Source organism: Oncorhynchus mykiss, chromosome 12 (genome assembly GCF_013265735.2).
Source record: "Oncorhynchus mykiss isolate Arlee chromosome 12, USDA_OmykA_1.1, whole genome shotgun sequence".
Lineage (NCBI taxonomy): Eukaryota > Metazoa > Chordata > Actinopteri > Salmoniformes > Salmonidae > Oncorhynchus > Oncorhynchus mykiss.
Window position 1 is genome coordinate 41,497,985 of NC_048576.1, and position 15,778 is coordinate 41,513,762.

Sequence of the window (15,778 nt, forward strand, 5' to 3'; positions counted from 1 at the left end):
CTGACTCAGTTACACCAGCTCTGTCAGGAGGAATGGGCCAAAATTCACCCAATTTATTGAGGTAACATTGTGGAAGGCTACCCGAAACGTTTGACCCAAGTTAAACAATTTAAAGGCAATGCTACCAAATACTAATTGAGTGTATGTAAACTTCTGACCCACTGGAAATGTGATGAAAGAAATAAAAGCTGAAATAAATCATTCTCTCTACTATTATTTTGACATTTCACATTCTTAAAATAAAGTGTTGATCCTAACTGACCTAAGATAGGGAATTGTTACTCAGATTAAATGTCAGGAATTTTGAAAAACTGAGTTTAAATGTTTTTGGCTAAAGTGTATGTCCACTTCCAACTGTATACAAACATAAGTAGACACCCCTTCAAATGATTGGATACAGCAATTTCAGCCACACCCGTAGCTGACAGGTGTATAAAATCAAGCACACCGCCATGCAATCTCCACAGACAACATTGGCAGTAGAATGGCCTTACTGAAGAGCTCAGTGACTTTCAACGTGGCACCGTCATAGGATGCCGCCTTTCCAACAAGTCAGTTCGTCAAATTTCTGCCCTGCTGGAGCTGCCCTGGTCAATTCAAGCGCTGTTATTATGAAGTGGAAACGTCTAGGAACACTCGGTATTGGTACCCCATATATTTATTATTAAATGTTATTATTTTTCTATTATTTCTCTATTTTCTTTCTCTCTGCATTGTTGGTAAGATTAGGTGTGTGTGAAGTCGACAACCAATTGTAACTCACTCCCTCAACGCTACTGAAGCTAACTGCTAAGTAAGCATGTCACTGTTAGTCCACACTTTACAAAGCATGTGACGTATAAAATGTGTTTTGATTGTGGTACTCAATAACTCAATGCTCTGAATGACTGTAAACCACAAATGCACAATTAAGCGGGATTCAAACACCGGCGTCATGTACCCTCAAGGCCTGAGGGGGCACAAAGTAGATGAAGATGGCTGTGGGGTGGTCCGGAGGGGCTCCCCATCCTTAAGTTGTAGAATTTCTTTTTTTTTCAAACACCTGAACGTTTTTTCTGCAATCTCGAGTCATAATCATTATGCCTAATTATACGTAAAAGCTGTCTGTATCCTCCTGACTGGTTCTTTTTTTTAAAGAAACGAAACATGCTTTTCTGCATCTCTGCTAAAATCTGGGTAAAATATTGAAAGGAACGCAAGTCTTATTCAGTACATTTAGTTGTTGATTGCTTTTCTAAGGTCTACCAACCTTGCCAGCAGGCATGCCAGTTGAGATAGTTAGACAAGCTAGCTAATCTAATTTGATTGCTACTCTAGCCTGAAATGGGTTCTTGGTAGCTAAGGTTGGGAGATGGAGAACCTATCTGGGTTACCTAAAGTCAAGTTCATAAAATAATTGTTTTATTTATTTTCTTAAGACAAAAAATCACGTGCCCCCTATGGGCATGACGCCTCTGGATTCAAATAGCCTTGTGGTGAAAGAAAGCACTCTCAAGTGGACTCTGGCCGATAAAAGTCTGCACAGGAAGAATCAAGGACCATCACAAACATAATTGAAAAAAACTCTACTACAATATGATAGGCTATAATAGGTAACCGAGAAACACAAGTGTAGAATATAGTAGGAAAAACTGTTTGGATGCACTAGAATTCCACTGTTGGTTCTCAATGTTTGCTAGAAGCATAAAAATAACTACTAGACGAGCTATCCATGAAGGATGTCCTCCCAGAACAGAACCTAATTTCCTAGTATGGAAGGGGTGCAACCAAAGAAAAGGGGAAGAAGCTTGGCAAGTTAGCTCTATGAGATCAAACCCAGAAATATTTTTCATTCATCGTACAGCACAGACATTAAATATTTCACTGTTCCTTTGCCACATATGCATGACTGAACTTCTAGTCTAATGTGGAGGCACAGAACTCCTCTATTTGCCTGAGAAGCAAATAAAAAGTGTACTCTCAGATCTATTCCCAGTTCTCTTAATTGAAAGGATAGTTAACCAAATACAATAGAAACATTTGAAATTTTTAGATTTTGGGTGAACTACCCCTTTAAGAGGTAGTTAGAGGGTGGTACAATCTCGAAGTGTGCTGAGGTAATGCTTTCATAATTAAGCTGCAGAGGAGGAAGGAAGGAACCATTTGTTTGGATGAGAGGGGTAGTTTGTCGAGTGTGCCTGGGGAACTGATGCAAGTGGGTTGTTGTGAGTAATGGTCCCTTCCACTTTGAAGCATGACAGTACTGAAAAACCTCCCACTCTGTGCGAGGCATCATGTTCTGATGTGGCAGCACTGCTCCAAGCCCACTCCAATACCTGTTACTTTTCATTCCTCCTCTTTCTTTTCATCCTTCCTTTCAAGTTGTTCTACACATTTGAAAAGTAATGTGTTTTTGTGCAGTTGGTCCTTTTTCATTGTAAAAGCTCCTCACATGTCGCTTGTACCAAAGTGAATACGTCTCCTCTAGTATAGGACAAGTGCTACTGAAATAAAGTAGGTTATTATCATCATTTTGGATTCCTCAGTCTTCATTCTTTGCATCAAAGTTGCAAGGAACATTATGCAGATTATTGGGCCATTGCTCCTCCAGTCTGGGTTGTTTATTTAATCCTATAGGGATAAACAGTGGCTAGGGGTCATGTGTAAATCTGTTTTCAGAGCACGAGTGGAGACATTTAAAAAAAAAAAAACATTTCATCCCCTTTTCCTTTTTTTCTAGAGTGCTGTGTGAGAGAGAACTAGAGATAAAGTGAACACAACAGAGAGAGAAATAGAGCGAGAGAGCGATAGAGTGAGAGAGCACGTGAGAGAGCGAGAAAGAGAAAGCGAGCAACGGAGCGATGGTGCGATGGAGAGAGACAGGATATAGAGAAGCTGTGCAGCTTATATGCACTGCAGATCTCTGCTGCAAAGGAGGGATGGAGGGATGAGAGCTATTTTAGGGGGTGTAGGGACCAAGCCTTGGGGATCTGAACCAGAGAGAATCACCTAAAGGGCATAGGAGGCTGCACTGTCAGAGAAAGAGAGGCACCGGTGGAGCTTCAGATCACTGAACAGCACTGTAGGGTTATGCACATACTGTATCAGACCCAATGTGACTGAAGTGAAGCCTATGTCCTTCAAGTCACCCCATGTCCCCCATGTATGCGCACAGCAAGCACAGTTCTAGGATCAGCTTATCTGGATCCTAAAATCCTAAACTCTACACAGAGAAGCTAGCCATGACATCATTCCCACCAACCACTCTCCCCTTCCCTCATATGTCACGTGGCTCACACCTTGGTTGACAGGGTGCGGGAGGGGCGAGGAATATCACAGGAACTTGAACAGCAGCGTCTACATCAGCATCACAACAGACTCAACCATTGCCCAACCAATTGTAACTCACTCCCTTAACGCTACTGAAGCTAACTGCTAATTAACAACGTTCCCCAAATAGCGTCCTGACAACCGAGACGACCAAGGCACAACAAGCAAAGGTTGCTGCTTTATCCATCATCATTATGCGCCTGGCCCAAACCCTGAGAGAGTTCTGGCAGCACGAGGCGCCATAAATATATTCATGGCATTACATAAGGCATTTTGCTGTGTTATTTGAAGGCAAGAGGCAGGCAGGAAGCAGGCAGGCAGGAGGCAGGCAGTCACAATGTTGGAAGTGATGGTAATGAGTTCTTTGAGTGGCATCTCATAAAAAATTCTAGAACACAGGGCTGTCGCCACGGTGCCGATTGAAGGGCTTGGAGTTGATTCCATTTACCTACTTGAAGATTGACATCTCTGTCTAGTCCCAATGACATCAAACGTGTAACTCGACAATGCTGCTCGACTACACGACTCCTTTGGGTTTGTTAGTTTTTCATACCGTATCTTCTTTGAGGATTTTGCATATGAAACACGTGGTATCTAATGAAACGCTAATGGCACTTCAAGAAATGGAAAATGCATTTGAAAGTGATATACATTATCCATTGACAGGTTAGCCAACTAGTTGGACCAACTACCAGATTTCACATGAACTTCACCAGCGTGGGTTAGCGTTAGCATAAAGTTGCAGAGGTGTGACGTCGGCTTAACCAATCGATCGATACCTTCTCTCTCATAAGGTGAGGCTCTCTAAACCTGCTGCCAGGGCTAAACGGAGCCCCTGCTATCAGTGCCTAGTCAAAAGGGACTCAGCTGGTACACTGACCTGGCAACAATCCACTATGTCTATGCTAAGCAGACAGATTTAAGAGGGGCCTCCGAGTACACAAATAGGCATGCCGTCACTGCAAACAGGCACAGGCACGTGCATACACATACATTACATGCCCAGGCAAACACACACACACACACACACAGTGGCTGGCTACAGTTGCGGTTAGGGCAGTGTCCACATTTAATCCATTGATTCGATCTTGGAACTAATCTTACTGATCAGGGTCAATAGGAGTTTATGCTCAGGTAAGTTTTGCTTTAGACAAACACAGAATTCAAGGACAGCCGCAATAGTCAAGGGCTCTGTTATATCAAAACTGGTTTCCCGAATCAGTTCAAAATACCATTCTTCCAGCACACAGAGGAGGCATGATTGAACTGAGTTTATTTTTTGTTTCACACAGCGCGACACTTTATTGAGCACACAAATCCTCAACGTGCATTCTGGTAGTGGAATGTTTTTACTTATCTCAGCAACCCAGCTACCATGTACGACTATGTAGGACTCCTACATGTATCACATGTCAGACATATTACCAAGTCGAAAACATATTGCAAATATTACATGTACTTGAGGTGGACTTGAAGAAATGGGGTCCAAAAAGTGCAACTCTGCAGGCCAGGCAAACTAACTCAAGTGCCCCTCAACTTTCTCAAATAATACTTGGAATAAGTATACAACCCAAGCCTGTCCCACACAAAACATCCACCACAAGACAGTAAATCTACTCTGCAGACAAAACAGCCCATGACTGAATCCATTGTACCGAATGAAACCACTCGCTCCAAAAAAACAGAATCAGCTGCATCAAAGACCCATTGATAAGGCCAAACTGACTTGCTATGTTGATAACTACAGTCTCATTATACGACATTCATCCCAACCAAAGCAGTCAGGGCTGGGGTGTCCAGCCAGTCCAACAGCTGTTGCAGTGAATCCATTTTGGTTAGTCTAGCAGAGGCGTGACAGTGGCAAAGCAGAGGGGCCCGGGGCCTAAATGACTGGCTCCTGTCCAGAGCTCCGGGTAAGTCATACAGCACTGATGACACTGAGCTAATGTGCTGTGACCAGGGACCGGGGGAGGCTGTGTGTCTGTCTGTGGTGTCTGTTGCCACAGCAACAGGTGTCTGCATGTGGGGGGGTTGCATGTGCGTGTATGAGAGAGTGATGGAGTATGTGTACGTGTGTGTACGAGTGAATGATGGAGAGAGACAAAGAGAAAGAGTGTGTGGGTGTGCATGTGTGTGTGGGCATGTGTGCATACAAGTGTGTGTGTGTGTGTGTGTGTGTGTGTGTGTGTGTGACATCCACCTAACTCACCGTTGACTGTGAGGTGCACCCAACTGCCGTTGTGAAAGGTGTGGTACTGCTGCTCCAGCATCAGGACCTTACACTCATACCAGCCCTGGTCGTCTGAACGCACCTTCTCAATCCGCAGAGAAGATTTGCCGTGCAGACTGGCTCTGCCTGGGGGAAGGACGGGAAGGAAGGAGGGAGAGATTAATAAGAGGGGTCAAACCAGGAAACATAGCTAGTATACTTTTTTTACCGGGCCACTGGGCTTGGCATAAAAATACATTTTTAAAAAATTTTCCTAGCGCAAGGATGAGTAATCAATTAACTCGGCGCAGCCCAGTCTGTGAGCCAGTAGGGCATCTCTTACTCACTGAAGCATTTTTGTGAAAAAAGTACACGACTGGATGGACTGGACAGGCATCTCTGATATGATGACAGTAGCCACAAACTGTTCAATGCCAGTCAGAGAGCACCCTATGTAGTTACAGTAGCAAGCGTACATGGACATGATATGTAATAATAACAGCCATTTTAGCACACGAACTAACCCCGATTTACATGAGAAGTTTGAACAGAAGTGAAGTGAGTAAATAGCCTTTGGTGAAATAACTAGAATAATAATAAAAGCCCCTCATTATTCAGCCAGCTAGCATAAGGCATAGCTCCCAGGGGTCCAAGATTGGCGAGATTAAATGGTTTTAGTATTCTCCCAAGTGAAGTTTGCCTGCTAGATAGCAATTAGGTTTGCATGCCAGATGAAAAGAAGTGACCCAGTATATATATATATATATATATATATATATATATATATATATATATATATATATATATTTATATATTTTTTCACCTTTATTTAACCAGGTAGGCTAGTTGAGAACAAGTTCCCGTTTTGGTCTATAAAAGCGGAAGGAATGCCGTTAGATGGACTTGTTTAATTTTGGGTCGCGCAAGCAGGGTGCGGTTCCGAACCCCAACACCCTACCAGACCCATAGAAACAGAGCACAGAGCCACGAGAGTCTGCCCCATCTGAATCCATCATAACACTAAGGGGTCAGACACACGAGAAATCTGACTGCCAATTAGTACTTAGCAAAGTAGGAGCAGGGCAAGCATTTTGTGTCAGCCTTAGGGGGCCTGGCTCGCCCTACCGTACCTCCTTACCCATCCAACAAAAATATTTTAATATTGATAATTTATTTGACCGAGACGCCAGCTGACAGAAAGACACATCAATCTCAGATAAAACATCAGAGCGAGCTAAACAGCGCCCCTCTGCCTCAGTATATGTAGCCCATGTATCTGATGCTGTCTGTCCAAAAAGAGGAAGCATTTTTGGCCAGACAGCATCAAATACATGTGATACATATAGTAAGGCAGAGGGGCGCTGTTTAGCTCGCTCTGATGTTTTCTCCGGTGTGTTTCAGCCACTTGCGAATGAAAGGAAAGTCAGCGAGGGCACAGTTTGTTTGGATGGAAGATTTTTTGGGACGAACATGCGAAGGTAGCCTCCATCTTGATATTTGTTTGACAATCAGATGAAAACATCATGATTGGTTGTGTTAATGCCACATTAAAAGGTTTTTTTTATTATTTTTTTTACAGTTAAATGACATGTGCTTACTATAAAACCCATTAAAAAAAACACAAACGTGTAAGAAACGTGCCCCTCTATAGAAATCAAATGCCCATCCAACTGATTCGTTCTGGCATCGGCCCTGAGTAGAAGGCCATTCCTTCTCTTGCTAGAACAAACGATGCACATGCTGTGTACCAACCTGGTACCGACAAACCTGGGGGAGCTGACAAGAGTGACAAGGAAAAAGCAAGTCCCCTCAGCATTGTCCCAACATCTAGTGGAAAGCCTTCCCAGAAGAGTGGAAACTGTTATAGCAGCAAAAGGTGTTCGACAAGAAAGTGTCCACATACTGTAGTGTAGTTGTGGCCGTCTGGCTAGAATCAACAAGGGCTTGGTACACATTCTAGTTCGCTAGAAACAACATTAGTGCAGCTTGCTAGTTAGCTAGCATTAGCTATCTACAGCAGGTACAAGCCAAACAAATCGATAGCTTAAAGCTACTGCCACCTTGTGGTCTGGAGTATTTTAACGAGGCTGATCGGTGGGCAATCTGTGCTATGTGAACAACAAAAAGTTGACTGCCGACACTCTAGGCAGCGATGCCAAGTACCTCTTGGCAGTCAGTATCCTTTGTGGGTCCAAGCCTTAAGACTACGGGAGTTGAGTAGCAGCCCAGAGTGTCACAGCGGCTTTCACTCTTTACGGGTCAAGCAGGGAAAGGGAGGGGGAGGGGGATTTATGATTTGCTCTCGGCAATCTAGCGACCGCTCATAACAGATGGCGGCCGACGATATGGGCAAAACAAAGGGCTTTGAGGGCACAACGGCCCACAACAGCAACATTATCAAAGCGCTCCACAGCTCACTACGCGGTCCCCAGAGTCAATGTGTTTGAGTGACATCCATTTGGGCCGACTATATCCCCTGTATGCAACACACCAGGTTATATCAAGTGAAGTAAAGTGAGAAACAGGGTGAATAGGAAATAATTATTAATAGAACCACCGACTTTTTTCCTAGACTGTTTGCAAGTATGCAGTGTCTATCCATCAGTTTTTGTCATCATAATAGCATGTGTGTGTCTTTATTGTCAGTGTCTGTACATGCACATGTTTATATCTGTATCTACAGTATGTCTAAATGTATATATCGGTTTATCTTTATTTAACTGTGTGTGTGTACAAGTTGGGCCGCATCATGAAGCCTCAGGTCTAGAATACCACTCAAGTGGGCCCTCTTCTCTGAGCTAATGATGACAAGTCCAGCCCTTACCCGCTTCTCTCCTCTCATTACATCACATCTGTCAGTGCATGGCAGTCTGACACACCTAGTGATTGTCATACGGGGTGATATCGTGAAAGGGGACATCTGTGATTCACACTAGCTCCAATGACTCCTAACATGTTCTGCTAAATAACTTTTTTGAAAGACATTTCAACTTTTTACCCCTTTTTCTCCCCAATTTTGTGATATTCAATTGGTGGTTACAGTCTTGTCCCATCGCTGCAACTGCTGTACGGATTCGGGAGAGTCAAAGGTTGAGCCATGCATCCTCAGAAACACGACCTGCCGAGCCGCACTGCTTCTTGACACACTGCTCACTTAACCCGGAAGCCAGCCACACCAATGTGTCGGAGGAAACACCATCCAACTGGCGGCCATGTCAGCGTGCATGCGCCCGGCTCACCACAGGAGTCGCTAGAGTGCGATGGGACACGGACATCCCGGCTGGCCAAACCCTTCATTAACCCGGACGACGCTGGGTCAATTGTGCGCCACCTGATGGGTCTCCCGGTCACTGCAGGCTGCGACAACCCAGGATCGAACTTGGATCTGTAGTGACACCTCTAGCACTGATGATGTGCCTTAAACCGCTGCGCCACTTGGGAGGCCTCTCTGCTAAAGAACTTTGACGGAAGAGGGGCAATACGGAGGCCACCCTCTTTTTATTGGCCTAACTTGGAGATTCTTCTAGTAGATAAGGGAGCGTGGCTGTGGTTGCGGGTTGGCTCTCTCCTCTGAGCAAAGTAGCAAATATTTGTTCAGTGTTGGAGATCGATACTGCAGAAGGAGAACTGGGCCACAGCCTGCCGGGCCATTAGAAAGGAAGGAGAGCTTTAAAATTCAGCTGTATTTTTATCTGGGTGATAAAGGGAGGGGGGGGGGGGACAGAGGTTAAACTACACAGAAATTTAGGTTAAACATAGTAACAAGTTTGGGGGACATGTAACCGTTACTGTGGCTCTTTTTGGTTGAAACAAGAGTAACACAATCTTTTGGATTCAGCAAAAGATGCCTGATCCAAAAATGTGTTTGTTTTTACAGAAACAGAGAGTCTAGGGAGAGATATCAGTACTATGAGGTTTGGCTTGGTATTAGGGCAAGTGTAAGGAAAGTCATCCGTTTGGGGTTCCCATTGATATTCTGATAGACCAGGGTCAATGTTTTTCTAAGGTTACCATGTGCAATCTTTGACAGCAAAGTTCTCAGGAATTGCAAGGGGATGAAGGTTGGAACATTCCATATGTTAGGTTATTTTGGGGGATCCGTTTTTTCTGCTACATTAACCATCAGCAACGACAAAGTTCCTTTCAGAAGCAATCTTAATCCATTTGCAGTCAAAGGCAGGCAGTGTATCACATTGTTTATGAAGACAATCAAATGCAGACATGACCCAGGTCGATGGTGTTTGAATTGAAGTCTCATTTAGGCCCAGAGTACGGCATGTGACAAACAGACTCTGTAGCTCCTAATGGGACAAGCCAAACACCAGTGATTAATATTCCACTCTAGGACAAAGTGGAAATGCCATGCTGCCAGTACACACACCCTTTTCATTGGCTTGGGGTGGCTATGACACGACCCCGAAACAAAGCCACACTCTGTTGGCACGACAGGCAGAGGGCAGTCTCTCAACCAGAGGAAGCAGTGCCCCCTGGCAAAAAAAGCACCAGTCCAATCTACAACGGGCACAACTCAGGCCACTGTGTGAATAAGAAATGGTATTGAACCCTAGCCTTGACACTGACCATCAATCTGTTCTGGCGCTGTTCCATCCTCACTGTGGGAGGTGGCTGTCAGTTAGCGAGCGACGACTAGCGCTTCGCAGTAGCACAAATTGAAAAAGGCCCCTGTTCTGTAGCTACTGTAGCGCAGCAGGGAGAAATTGGCAGTAGTGAGGACTGTCAAATGTAATTTGTACCAGGGTACGAGGAGCAGTCTAAAAACAGCACCAGGGAAGATTTTAAAGGAGCAGCATATATCCCTTGAAAGGTATTCAAAACAAAAAAGACACCTACCATCTAGAGATAAAGGCTGGAAGCTATTTTAGAAGATTGAAAATGGTTCTACCACCTTCAATTCTTTGTCCCTTGGCGCAGTAAAACACTGTCTATATGATTGGCATCTTTGATCGAGTAAAATGCTTTTAATCACAACCACATTTGACAGGGACACAGGGGAGAGAGTCAAGAGCTTCAAGTTCTTCGGTGTCCACATCACTGAGGACTTAACCAGCTCTTCTCACGGCAGCATAGCCGTGAAGAAGGCTGAAACAACTTGGCACCGCCCCTCAGATCCTTAGGAACTTTTACAGCTGCACCATCGAGAGCATCCTGACTGGTTGTATCACCGTCTGGTATGGCAACTGCACAGCCCTCGACCAGAATGTCCTACAGAGGGTGATGGGGACGGCTCAGGGCATCACTGGGGGTGAGCTGCCAGCCATCCAGGACGTGCATGTGTCTGAGAAAGGTATAAAAAAATTTGCCAAAGACTTCAGCCACCCGAGACATGGACTGTTCTCCATGCTCCCATCTGGCAGGCAGTACCGGTGGATCAAGGCTCAGACCAACAGACTCTTAAAAAGCTTCTATCCCCTGGCCATAAGACTGTTAAATGGCTAACAACTACTGCTCCCCCTCACACCTACGCTGCTGCTAAAATGATTATTGATTCCCATTACCATTAGTATGCATACATTTATCCTGCTACATTATTACTCCTGTTTATTAGTATATTACCATAAGTATTTATATATTCCTGCTACCAGTCAACTTTCAGCCCTGTCTACATGTATATCCAACTATCACGCCTACACTTACACTGTTGCACACACACAAACTCACCACAATACACACATCCACACACCACTTATGCTGCTGCCATACTGTTTACTGTTATTATATTTATCCTGCTACCAGTCACTTTCTCCTAATCCCTGCCTGCATGCCTTATTTCACTGTACTTGTGCATGTGACAAACACAGCTTTAAACTTGATAAAAAAAACTTGAAACAATCCCTTGGGGAATGAATTACCCATATAATAATACTTTTGTTGATTAGGATTCTCTAAACGGGGATTTAGTTTGCAGCTTCAACCTAATAAAATAAGGAGCAATACATATGATCCATGCTGTGTCTCCAGAGTGTGGTGTACCCTGTTGTACAGTAGATGCTGATGTAACCTAACCGACAGAACTGCTCTGACTTTGGCCAGAGGTAGAAATCCTCAGCCGCTCTCTAATTAACGTTCACTGTCAGGACCGACCATAAAAATTGCATATCCTGCCCCTGGCAACGTCTGATACATTTTTAGGGTTTGGTTTAGTTTTTTTAAAACTGACATGCTCAGTAAAATGACCACATCCCCTTTCTGTCTCCGCTCCGTATCGATGCTGTAATGTTCCAGATTTCGAAGGGGGAAAAAAGTCCAAAGCACTTTTGACCCGTCACCTCTACCGATACGCACCTTTGGTCTGGAGGTTGCCTTTCAACTTCAGCTTCTGTTTGAAGTGCAATGGCATAACACCTGGGTGGGTATTCTCCCACAACTGATTGTCCACAGCTAATTCAAGTCAGCACCACTATTCTGAGAGATTGTCTGTTCTTTTCCCAAAGGCCAGTGATTGTCTGAAGGCTATTGATGAGTTTCAATGACTTAATAAAAAATAAATTAAATGAGTCAAAACAGAATATTTTTCTTATATACATGATTCCGACAAATAGAAATCGCCTTTGAGGGAACACGTTTCTCGCTTGTTTCTCATGATAATGTATTCCTTTCCTCTGCTCTTGTTCCCTGTCATTATAAAGAGTCCCGATTCACAGACACCACACACAAGTGACTAGCTACTTGGCTGTTCAGTTAGCTATTCGGCCACAGTATTCCCCATTCTGCTAAATCGCTGGATTATCGGTCATAATCATCTGTTTATAATACATTATAAAGAGGACATTCATAGCAACTGCCTCCAACTCCAAATCCGAAAGCTTTTGCTGTGGGAGCCCGGCTCTGCATTGTAAAGACGCTTTAACAGGAACGTGTTTATCTGATGCAGACTGCAGCTAATCTATTGACCAAATAGGGATTATAGTGCGCTAATTATATATGGCATATTAACAGTATAATGCATCGAATGGGAGTGATGTCATTTCCACAGGATGTAACTCAAAGGGAAGCGGATTGTTTTCTTATCCACTGTGAAGATGTACTGTGATCATTGCAGGATACTTTTTCATAGTTAAAGAGGTCACCTAGTGTTGTTTATTGTCCAGTTTTAAAGGAAGACACCCTTTTCTCTTTACCATCATGATACATCAATCCATTTTATCAACAGAAATGTAAAACATATTTAATTCCCATTCATTATATCCATTTACACCTGTCAAAAAACAACTTTATTATGTCAACCATTACTGTTAGTGTGCTTGGTCGCATAGTTAAAGCTCCTGTGGCAGTCAGTTAAGTGTTTCACAAGCAGTATCGCACTTCTCGCACCTGAAGGCATATTTTTTTTACCAAACATTTGTTTCCCACTGTGGGTGTTAGGGGAGGGGAGACAACCTGGACTGCAGTGAAAATCTCAAACGTGCTCCCTCCTTACACACACTTGACCTTGTGAATCTGAAAGAACATTGGTCTCCCAACTTCATATGTCAATGTGTATTGACATATGAATGATATGGGATGAAGGGAGGGAAATGCAGAGTAGCGGTGGGGCCGAGATTTATAGTGCATTTGGAAAGTATTCAGACCCCTTCACCTTTTCCACATTTTACAGCCTTATTCTAAACTGGATTCAATTGTTTTCCCCTTCATCAATTTACACACAATACCTCATAACGACAAAGCAAAAGCAGTTTAAAAAAAAACAATTGGCAATAAACAAAACCTGAAAGATCACATTTACACAAGTATTCAGACCCTTTACTCAGCACTTTGTTGAAGCACCTTTGGCTGCGATTAGAGCTTCGAGTCTTCTTGGGTATAACGCTACAAGCTTGGCACACCTGTATTTGTGGAGTTTTCCCCCCATCCTCTCAAGCGCTGTCAGGTTGGATGGGGAGCATCGCTGCACAGCAATTTTCAGTTATCTCCAGAGATGTTCAACTGGGTTCAAGTCCGGGCTCTGGCTGGGCCACCTAAGGACATTCAGAGACTTGTCCCGCAGCCTCTCCTGCGTCAGCTTGGCTGTGTGCTTAGGGTCGTTGTCCTGTTGGAAGGTGAACCTTCGACCCAGTCCGAGGTCGTGAGCGCTCTGGAGCAGTTTTTCATCAAGGATGTCTCTGTACTTTGCTCTGTTCATCTTTCCCTCAATCCTGACTAGTCTCCCAGTACCTGCCGCTGAAAAACATCCCAACAGCAATATGCTGCTACCACCATGCTTCACGGTAGGGAGGGTGCCAGGTATCCTCCAGACGTGATGCTTGGCATTCAGGCCAAAGAGTTCAATCTTGGTTTCATCAGACCAGAGAATCTTGTTCCTCATGGTCAGAGTCCTTTACATGCCTTTTGGAAAACTCCAAGCAGGCTGTCATGTGCCTTTTACTGGTGATTGGCTTCCGTCTGACCACATAAAGATCTGATTCGTGGAAGGTTCTCCCATTTCCACAGAGGAACTCTGGAGCTCAGTCAGAGTGACCATTGGGTTCTTAGTCATCTCCCTGACCAAGGCCCTTCTCCCCCAATTGCTCAGTTGGGCCGGGCAGCCATCTCTAAGAAGAGTCTTGGTGGTTCCAAACTTCTTCCATTTAAGAATGGGGGTGGCAGGTAGCCAAACGGTTAGAGTTTTGGGCCAGTAACCGGAAGGTTGCTGGATCGAAACCCTGAGCTGACAAGGTAAAAGTCTGTAGTTATGGTCCTGAACAAGGCAGTTAACCCACAGTTCCCCAGTAAGATGTCATTGTAAATAATAATTTGTTTTTAACTGACTTGCCTAGTGAAATAAAGGTTAAATAAAATAAAAAAAGGTCACTGTGTTCTTGGGGACCTTCAATGATGCAGATATTTTTGGTGCCCTTCCCCAGATCTGTGCCTCGACACAATCCTGTCTCGGAGCTCTACGGACAATTCCTTTGACCTCATGGCTGGGTTTTTGCTCTGACATGCACTGTCAACTGTGGGACCCTATACAGACAGGTGTGTGCCTTTCCAAATCAAGTCCAATCAATTGAATTTATCACAGGTGGACTCCAATCAAGTAGTACAAACAAGGTTGATCAATGGAAACAAGATGCACCTGAGCTAAATTTCAAGTCTCATAGCAAAGGTTCTGAATACTTACGTAAAAAAAGTATTTCTGTTTATATTTTTAATAAATCTGCAAACATTTACCAAAAACAATTTTTGCTTCGTTATTATGGGGTATTGCGTGTGGATTGATAAGGAAAAACATGTATTTCATACATTTTTAGAATAGGCCTTTATGGTAAAATAAAAGTAAACGTGTCTGAATACTGCAGGTGGAGGGTTTACCAGTTAGACCAGCCTTGGGCACAAATTCAGAGAAAAGATTTTAGGCAATTACTACTGTAAGTAAAGAGGCTACATACAGTTGAAGTCGGAAGTTTACATACACCTTAGCCAAATACATTTAAACTCAGTTTTCACAATTCCTGACATTTAATCAGAGTAAAAATGCCCTGTCTTAGGTAAGTTAGGCTCGCCACTTTATTTTAAGAATGTGAAATGTCAGAATAATAGTAGAGAGAATTACTTATTTCAGCTTTTATTTCTTTCATCACATTCTCAGTGGATCAGAAGTTTACATATACTCAATTAGTATTTGGTAGCATTACCTTTAAATTGTTTAACTTGGGTCAAACGTTTCAGGTAGCCTTCCACAAGCTTCCCACAATAAGATGGGTGAATTTTGGCCCATTCCTCCTGACAGAGTTGGTGTAACTGAGTCAAGTTTGTTGGCCTCCTTGCTCGCACACACTTTTTCAGTTCTGCCCACAGATGTTTTATAGGTTTGAGGTCAGGGCTTTGTGATGGCCACTCCAATACCTTGACTTTGTTGTCCTAAAGGCATTTTGCGACACAACTTTGGAAGTATGCTTGGGGTCATTTGGAAGACCCATTTGCGACCAAGCTTTAACTTCATGATGTCTTGAGATGATGTGGATATATTGAAGCAACATGTTCCTACCTCATGATGCCATCTATTTTGTGAAGTGCACCTGTCCCTCCTGCAGCAAAGCATCCCCACAACATGCCACCCCCGTGCTTCATGGTTGGGATGGTGTACTTCGGGCTTGCAAGCCTCCCCCTTTTTCCTCCAAACATAGCAATGGTCATTATGGCCAAACAGTTCTATTTTTGTCTCATCAGACCAGAGGACATTTCTCCAAAAAGTATGATCTTTGTCCCCAAGTGCAGTTGAAAACCATAGTCTGGCTTTTTATGGCGGTTTTGGAGCAGTGG

The 15,778-nt window shown here is 43.7% G+C and overlaps 1 protein-coding gene across 1 annotated transcript in view; it reads right to left on the bottom strand.

Moving 5' to 3' along the window:
- The window catches only part of igsf9bb (immunoglobulin superfamily, member 9Bb), a 190,366-nt gene that overhangs the window by 121,695 nt on the left and 52,893 nt on the right, over nucleotides 1-15,778 (bottom strand). The window contains exon 3 of the mRNA XM_036937598.1: nucleotides 5,519-5,665. Within this exon, the coding sequence (XP_036793493.1) occupies nucleotides 5,519-5,665 (147 nt within the window). The remainder of the gene's footprint in view (nucleotides 1-5,518; nucleotides 5,666-15,778) is intronic.